Raw genomic sequence first — 9622 nt, 5'->3', positions numbered from 1 at the left:
TCTACTGTTGAATGAAATTTTCGCGTAAACAATTTAGCAAATTTAGAAAACGTGCTATTTGCTTGTGGTGATCAAAAGCGTACATACATATATCGCTTTTAAAATAAAAAAAGTACTGCGTGTTCAGGCTTTTGTTACAACAACAAGACACAAATGTACATACATACATACCCAGTGGGAAAAGTGGTAATGCATTACATGCGTGATAAATAATGTAATCTATTTCGAATGAGTTCTAGATTCTATTTCTGCTAATGTATCCAAAAAGTCGCAAAAATTTCATATTAAATCACTTTTCCTAGGACATCGACGTGGGAAAAATAATGCATTTTCGAATGTGAAAACGGCTGTTTTACCGATTATTTTTTCGATTACTATACATTGCTTTTTTTACCACTGGGTATGTATGTACGTCAAAACATGAAGTGGTTTACAGTTTCCAAGCACTTAATCACATTTGTATATATACGAGTTATGCAGAAGTGCATTTGGAATCATTCTTATGTACGAAACTACGTATTCTCTTTTAAGTGAAAGTCAACTTGTGCGTTGTACTTATCTTTTTTTTTTGTAATTTAAGTGTAAAATGTAACTAAATTATTTGTCTTGTTTCTAATAAGTTTTTGAAGATACCGCAAAATAAGTAAAAAAGATTATTTCTTTTTGATTGTTGATGTTTCCGCCAGAGGTATGACATATTTCGGAACAAATTTCCGTCATCCCTTGTCAATTTCGGTTTGGAGACAAAGCGATTTTGTCGTTGTGCCATCTTCAGTTCTGAACCATTAAGATGGCACAGCGCCAGAACCGGTTCTACCGGTCTACAAGCCAGAATTGACAAGGGATGGCGGAAATTTTTTGGCCTTCCGAGCTCGATTCTTTGTCCATTTTTCCTATGGAAAGGCCTTCTGATACAGCTTCCCTTAGAAGAGGAAAATTTACATGAAATAATATTGACACGTACTAACTACACCTGACTGGTCTACGGTGTTGAGACCCGCAAAAGCTGGGAAGCTATATAATAGTTATTGGCATGATTCCACCTAATTGTTCTCTATAAAGCGATTTGATATTTAGTCTGACCGTGTGAACACCAATCGGCCAGTGTCGTGCCAATATACTTAACAGAATTAAGATTTGCGGTTTTGTGAGCTTAAGAAAAGCCCTTTACCGCCTCGCGTTCGATAGGCTGACATGAGTAAACTTGTCTTCATATAATTAAAAGTAGGCATATTCTCCCTATTCGCGTTGAGACCGACTGAAAGGGTGCCTTTCGTTGCCAACTCATTAGTAACACAATTTCCAGCAATATAACTATAGCCCGGCACACATATTCACCATACATATATCTTACGATGGAAAAATCAGACAAATCAGACGCATCTGAAAGAGAGGTAAGGCATTCCGATACTATCTTTGACCGCAACCAATCTAGCCCAATGAATTGATATTTACTTGGAAGCTATGGTAAAATGTTAAGCAGAGTGCAAAGTTCAGCCAGGGCTTTCACATCTTGTCCAACGGGAGTCTTAAACGTGGTCTGTCACTTGGTATCGATAGATATTTTTATCAAAGAAATTGCGTGTCCTGAGGCTGAGAGAGCTTGGATGGTGGAAAGAGCATCATTAAGGTCATGCCGGACTTTTAAATAGAAATGTCTGCGCGGCGTCCAGATTCAGCAAGTGATTTCCCGGCTGAGGTTTTTGTTATCGGCAAGGAATGTTGTATTCTACCGCAGATCGATATTTTCTCAGACAGCCAGATGACGATTAGCTCTTGGCTCTGTGGCATATACTTTCAGCATGGTAAATGAATTTAGAGAGAACGTTTTATTATCTGGATACCGAGGCATAGCAGCATTTATAGAAATGAAATGGCTAGCGAGATAACCAAGAACGGGTGAGCCCTGGTAATTTCAGCAGAGGTTCTTAAGCCTGTAAAAAGATGTTCTTAAGTATGTATTTCCGTATGTAGGGCCAGAAGGAGGGCAAACCTCTCTTTCAATTAACCCACTATCTCACGTTTTGAGATTTAATACTGTTCGAGAAAGGTGATGTGTATCATAGCGTTTTCATAATAAACGATGCTGCTATTTTAAATCCAGGTAGAGGGCGATATTTGCAAGAATTTCATTTACTTAGAACTTAGAAGGAGAGGAGAAATTCACAACATTTTAGAATGCACTTAAATGGCAAGCTACTTAAATTGGCTGACGCACTGCAGAACTTACACTTGTAGCTATGCGCACTCGAGCGATGAATCGGGCGTTCATCCATAGCGACGAGCAGCTTAGCGAGTCAACTTGATTCGGCTAAACTTGGCTTAAACCGTTTGTTGAGACAAAGCGTGAGTTTAGTTGATTTTTAATTCGCGGCTCGCACGGTCGGTAGTGCAGAAGACCAACACATTGGTAATACTTGCACAGTAAATGATCGCCGAATTCCAGAAAGGAAGTGCTAAATAATGAAAGTGGTTTTATTTTAATAAATAAATTAAAAAAACACAATAACTTTAATTTCAGCCGCTGATTACCGCAAAAAAAACAGAGCAAGGAAACAAATTATGTTTAAAAGTATTTTGTGATAAATAAATTGGTAGTTAAAGGATTTCAAAAAATCGAAGCTCTACTACATTAGAAAAGAAATATTAAACAATCGAAAGCAATTGACCATGGCTCGGAAAAAACAAATGCTTACGTTCGTGCTTATGCTTAGCTTCCTTTTAAGCACTTGCGCGACGAAAAATATCGGCGTTGGTTCGCCTTTGGATTGGTCGTCTGAAAAATTGCATGATGTAGAGTACACAGACAATGTATTTGGCAAACATCCTTTCGAGGACGAAGGTGCAGTGTTGACACCAAACGAACGACAATTATTCGCCTACAGTCTGAACAAAGTTGGAGGACCCCAGTGTCGAGAGGATTTAAATACTACGCTGTGGGGCATTCTGCGGGGCCAACAATGGGCTATTGCAAGTAAGTGCGCTAATATATGTACATATCGTCGATGTTTTTGCAAAACCGCCCATCGACCAGTTGCAACACCGTCAATAAGGGAATAAATTAATAATGTGTGTACATATGGAGGGGAGAAGATATTGAATATTAAGTAGATTATCCTCATTTTCAAGCTTAACTCCCTAATCTGTAATTAGAACAAGTAAAGAAGTATAAGTTCGGACGAAACCGAACTTTATATAACCGGGTAAGAGATGGTTGTAAGTATTAACTTGGAGTATATAAATGTCCTCAGTTTTTGAAATATCGGACTTCTCGTATTTCTGAAATTTACGGTTATACGGGGAGCGGGTGTAATTTTAAACCGATTTTAATAATTTTTAAGCAATCGCTTTTCCGTACCAAGGTTATAAAGTGCACCGAGTTTGGTAGAAATCGGTTATCGAGATACACATTTGTAGTCACAAAGTGGGCGGCGCCACGCCCATTATCCAAAAATTTATATTAGTCAAATTTTCTGCTGAGTGGTTATTGCACTCATCGATTTGAAGTGAATTAGATTCAGTAGTTACTTATTTTCCCGCTGTTTTCGTGTTATTGTAAATTACTGTTATATATGAGGTGGGCATGGTTATTGGTCGATTTCAAAGATTTTCAGCAGATTTCTTAAGTAGACCCTAGGCAACGCTCGTACCGATTTTGATAAGGATTGATGAAGCGGACACTGAGATACAGTATTTCATAAGTGGGCGGCGTCACGCCCATTTTCTAAAAATTTCATAATAATACTATTTTTTCACCAAAATTATACTTCACAAACTATTTTTCAACAATTTAGATCTAATATTTATGGAAATATCGCAGTTCTTGCATTTTTCTAAAATACCGTTATATGAGAAGTGGGCGTGGTTATTGTCCTATTTCGCCCATTTCCATTATAAAATAATCTCAGATTAAACCGATAACTTTTCGGTGTTTAACCTAGTTTTATCGATTATTTTTGAGAAGAAGAGGAGAAATGTCAAATGTAAAACTAAGCAAAACTGGAATATATTTAATTTTCTTAATGTAGCGTAAAAAAGCAGGTACGGAAAATAATCATTATTTTTTTTTAAATATTAATCAAAAAAATCAATAAGGTAAAATCGTCGTAAAACAATTTCAACTATACTCACGTATTTGTTTACTTACGTAATACTGTAATTTACAGTGATTTCCGACGTATCCTTTTCAGAGGTAGCGATACCCTAATAAAAGTAATAAGCCTCAAAATTTTCAGTTCAACATTTCAGTAAGTTGCGTCTGTATGGCCTTTTAAATTTTATAATAATTATATTATCTTTAAGTTTAAAAATGAGATTCAATAATAATTATTATCTTTGACCGAAAAAATTAAGATTATAAAAAAATCATTATTTGTGATCGAAAAAATAAAAATCAAATAATAATCATTTCCGTTGAGCGAAATGATAAAAATCAATAATAATTATTATTTTTGAGCGAAAAAAAATTAAAATCATAAAATAATGATTAAATGTTGATTTAAATTATTTAACTTATAATTATTAGCGTCCCTGTAAAAAAGTGATCACGGTGGTGCAGGAGAATAACAAGTACATACAACAAATTTGACAGCTAATAATCTCAGATTTGCCACTGTAAACGGGGTGATTAATAAAGAAGCTATAATTGAGATTATAGTTATATGTAAACGTAATTTTATGCATAAAAAGTGAGCTTAACCTCCGGGTAAATTTTCTGCGCAAAATGTTGGGCTTACAAGCCCATACATACATAAGTAAATTTTTTGACAAAATACTTATTTGAATAATTTTGATTTTCGTAACACGTGCGGCGCATTATTATTTGAATCTGAATCTGAATACAATCTCATGCGGCTAAGTAAGCCATGGTACCAATAGCAAATAGAAATTATCTAGGAAAATCCCTGTTGTCGGTATTTGATGCATAGAGAACGCCCGTTTTATTCTAGAAAGGGTATTAAAAAATGTTCTTTGTATGCTTCTCTTCCACTGCTTATTTACTCAATAATACGTATCCAAAATATTAATCAAGCTATTTTGGCGCGCTTCAATTTTGTTGATAGCGTTACCGACCCCATCTGCGTAGAAGCGTTTAAATGGGAATGCATGTAGTACATACATACATAGGTATGTAATCTGTGTGTATATACGTGCATTCATACTTATGTATGTATGTATGTATGTATATCTATAGCATTTCTGTGAGTAAACACTTAAAAAGTGCCAAGTATTCTTATGTACATTAAAATTGTTTATTCACAAAAAAGTACATAAAGTGAAAAGTCTTTGCTTTTGTCAAAAGGGGAAATATTTAAGCAAATAAACGTTGAGTAAATTTGAATGTTTTTTCTAAGGAAATTAACTTGCATCCGCTTGGATGATTGTTAATATGTACAGTGGGATGATTCATATACATTATGAAGCATTCTTTATTTTTTATGCTACTCGGCTTTCTCATGGAAATTTAATTTATATTCTTATAACTCCAGTCTACATACATATCGCAAACTTTCTTCAAAGGTGTACTAATTCAATATTTACCTTATCTTGTCAATTTAACTTAATTAAGTAACGACAGTAAACTTTCTTAAACCGCTTTAATTTAACACCAGAATTGTTATATTTAAAATATTCCTCAAATATTCCCTGTAGCTAACTAACTTTCCTAAACCTCTTTATTTTGATACCCATATTGCAATATTTAATTTATCTTATCTTTTGTCAGCCATATTGCAATAATTAATGTATCTATCAATTTTAGCAAAGCTGTAATTTTCAAACAGGCGACAACTCTCTAATTTTTTTCTTCTTCTAGATTTTAAGTTAGACCTCGAGCAATATATCGGTGAAAACTGATTACTATTTCTATTTCTAAACAGACAGACATACAATCAAAATTTCTAAAAATTCTTGATTTGGCTTCTGTTGCTCTTATAAAGACCGCCCCATATTAATTTTTCTTTAATATCTAGTATGTACAGACATCGGCTTGTAAAAATTTTATTATATGTATAGATTTTCTTCGGAAAATGGGCACGACACCGCTTATGCTCGGTAAGCGCTTTATCGATTTCTACCAAGCCCAGTACATAGTTTAAAGAAAGGTGGAAAAAAAACTATATTTAATCAGCCCCAACTTATATCTACTTCTTTACTTGTTAATTAAAAAATTAACTTTGTTGGATTTGGTACACTGCATATTTTGCTTTTACCATTTTTTTATTACTTACAAAATTTTTTGTTCTCAGCTTCTGTACTTCTTTGAGCTATGAAATAGTTGGTCACATTATGTATAGAGAATGAAGTTTCAAGATTTTAGCCGAACTTTTTCTCCTGGTAAAATCATGAAAAGTGTCAAGCGATCACTTGTTTTAACAGAGAACAATTGCTTTGATTTGTTCCCGTACTTTTTGTTGTTAGTCACTTTTTACTCTTACATCAGAGAGTAGTTTTGCTGTTTGACATTTTTACAGGATTTTACACGAAAAGTATTGGATCAGAGCTATTTACTTCAATAGTGTCATAATTAAAAAAAATACAAAAGTTGAGGTAATGTTATGCAGAAATTATCGCTACCTTTTCGTTTATGTTGTGTAAACATTTCATAACTATAGCGATTACCAGTAGCTCACTAGAACAAAATATGTTTTAATTTTTAATATATACATATACTACCGACATATATAAATTCAAAACTTTAAAGTAGTTTTCCCCGTGTTAAGCTTTTTAGAGTTATGAAATTATTGAAGTTAATGAGCGATGTGTATATATGTACGTACATAAGTATTAATATTAAGATTACATACAATCTTACAAATTTATCGGAGCGTGTAATCCCTTTTTTTGAAACAACTTATGAATTTGAAACGGAGCGCAACCAAGTGTCACATTAACTTATGTATGTACATGTTTACATATATTCCAAATCTACAAACCTACATACATACAAACATATGTAGCATATAGTACTTCCATGTATGTGTGAATTCAAATGAAAATTGCTTTATATCTGCATTAAGTGACGTTTGAGCAACGAAGGTCGATCCGGTGTGTTCATCTTGCACTAATTACTTAAGCCTACATACATATCTAAATACATACCCTGCGGGAAATATATCTAACTATAAGTTAACTTTAAGTTGATTAGGAAGGAACTAAAGGCCACTATTATTATTTGTATATTTCTTCTGAGGAAAGCTAACTGTATTTGTATGGCCAAGGGTGGTATACCTATAGTCAAGGGTGGTTACCTCTGCATTTGATGTAACTAACTACTTTTGGACATAAAATATCAATAGGAAAAACAAAATGTTTGTAATTTTTTTTTACTTTTTTCTTTATTTATTTATAGGTGGCCCCATATTCGAACTCCGTCAGACATAATTTCAAAATGATAATATGAAATTTCGTTCTTCCTTTTATTCGTCCTCAATTGGAAAAAGTATTTGTGAAGTGCAGGATATTTAAATAGAAACGCATTTAAAGAAAATAATCTTCCGATTGCGTTTGCATTACTATTCAACTAGTTTCAAGTTAGATTTTTATAGCTAATTATAAGTTATATATTTTATGGAAATCCTGCAAAAAAGCTAACTACAAGTTGGTTATTTTTTATCAATTAATATTTTTTTTCCTGCAGGGTATGTATGTACGTACACACGTATATACTAAATCCAAGTTTATTAGTCGATTGCACTATATTTTACAACGCTTAACAACTGTCGCGCACTAAACATATGTATGTATGTATATCCACATGTTTAGTAGAAGCACTAAATGTCATTGTACGCGACGGTAATAGCTACAAAACTTAAACGAAAAGAAAAGTGCGTAGATTTTTTTAAATTAACTAATAATTTAATGCAAACTATGATATCAAAAATAATACATACATATGCACGTATATAAATTAGACTGCATCATTCCCCATACAAAAATAATCTGAACTGTGTTTCCATTGGAATTATAAAATCTATTATATTTTATGACTTGCACCAAAATATTTCGGAAAAATATTAAGTTTTACGTGAGCTGGACCGATTTGAAAATACCTCCAAAAATGGAGCTTTTTATGAATAAATAAAATGGTTTCTTAAAGAATTCCTTGCGTGGTTTTATTATCTGTTTTTGTTTTTATTGAGAGCTGGAAACTATGCTTTAGGCTCAAAAGTGACATTATTCCAATCGGGGTTATGACACCTTATAAGAAGTGACATAACCCCAAATGAAAAAATTGGCTTTATGTCACTTTAGAAGGTGTGACATACTTCTAAATTTTAAAATCTGAGTTATGTCATGGTACCGTTCTAAGCCCCGGGTTACTACATCTCAACTGATGATACTAACATTGTGCTGAACGCACTGTTATAAACGAAGTCATATAGGTAAATGTTTGCGATATATTTTTGTATGCAAGTTTACAAACGAAATATTTCACAATCAAATACATATGTATGTATAATCGTATACATATGTAGGAGTGCATGTATACATACTTACTTATGTAAATATGTACGTACTTACATATGCATATGTATGTACATAAGTACATATATTAACTAATGTTCTACCGGCTTATGCGTAATTATAAAACTGGTTTTACTGCATTTATAGTCAATAGAATTGGGATGCTTATTATTGAAATACCATACATACTTACATACATGTACATACAACCATATGCATATGCACTTAATCACACTCATGCACTCATGTATCGATAAACTTGCGATTCACTTGCTGTCTACTTTGAGGCAAGGGATTTTTGAATCACCATTTACAGGAGCGATTTTCCTGAAGCAATGTTGAATCGGTTAGAAAATCGCCTCATGTAAATTCAGCTTAAATAAAATCGAAAAATATTTGCGGCAATTTTTGCTAGAACCGTTAATTTAAATAAGATATGTACTAGGGTGCTTTTTTTTCGGCGACTATTTTTTGTTTTTTTACTCCCACCTCGGAATTTTGTGGGAAATATGTAAAAATATGTTCCTTGAAAATTTGAGCCCTTAATATTAATATTAAGTGCTCGACCAAGGCGTGTAAAGATTTCCCGTTCAAAATACACGTGAACTTTGATTGTTTTTCCCGTTTTTTTGCCGATTCGATTATTGGTCTGACCAGCATCAAAAATTTTTATGAAACAGCGGTCGCCGGTGGGCAAGTAATTGTAAACCTTCAAGAGTATAGCTATGTTTTCGTATTCTCCTGTAACTTGCAAGTAACCAAATTTTTTAGGAAAATGCAACATTTCTTCTCAATGAGAAAAACATGAATAATTGAAAACTTGAACAATTTGTGTACCGCCATTTGTGTACTTTCCGCCATTGTTCCCATCGTAAAATTTGTTCGGCACCTGAACTCAACGTGTTGTGCCCAGCAGAGGTCGAAAATATCCCTCAACACTTTGAAAGTGTCTCAAAATAACCGTCCCTATTTAAGAGAAAAAATAACCCACCAAACTGAACAGTTGGTTGATTTTTTTGTTAGATGTGTGCTCCTCTCAGTGGGAAAGGGTTATTTGCATATCTTTTTCCGTTGCTGTTGGACACGAACACTTATCGCTGGAAGAGGAAAAATAAGTGTTAGAGCGCGGTTGCCCACGAATGTGTACGCAGGGTAC

The 9622-nt window shown here is 33.6% G+C and overlaps 1 protein-coding gene across 1 annotated transcript in view; it reads left to right on the top strand.

Annotated features, from left to right (window-relative positions):
* Positions 1-2367: 2367 nt before the first annotated feature.
* LOC108375196 (nose resistant to fluoxetine protein 6-like) overlaps positions 2368-9622 on the top strand; it is a 19843-nt gene continuing 12588 nt past the window's right edge. Inside the window, exon 1 of the mRNA XM_017631302.1 lies at positions 2368-2970. Within this exon, the coding sequence (XP_017486791.1) occupies positions 2671-2970 (300 nt within the window). The 5' untranslated portion in view covers positions 2368-2670. The remainder of the gene's footprint in view (positions 2971-9622) is intronic.

The sequence above is a fragment of the Rhagoletis zephyria genome, unplaced genomic scaffold (assembly GCF_001687245.7).
Source record: "Rhagoletis zephyria isolate East Lansing unplaced genomic scaffold, Rhagoletis_zephyria_1.1 Rzeph_scaffold_08614, whole genome shotgun sequence".
NCBI lineage: Eukaryota > Metazoa > Arthropoda > Insecta > Diptera > Tephritidae > Rhagoletis > Rhagoletis zephyria.
The sequence above is the reverse complement of the archived record's forward strand: the minus strand, read 5'-3'. Positions and strand labels throughout refer to the sequence as shown.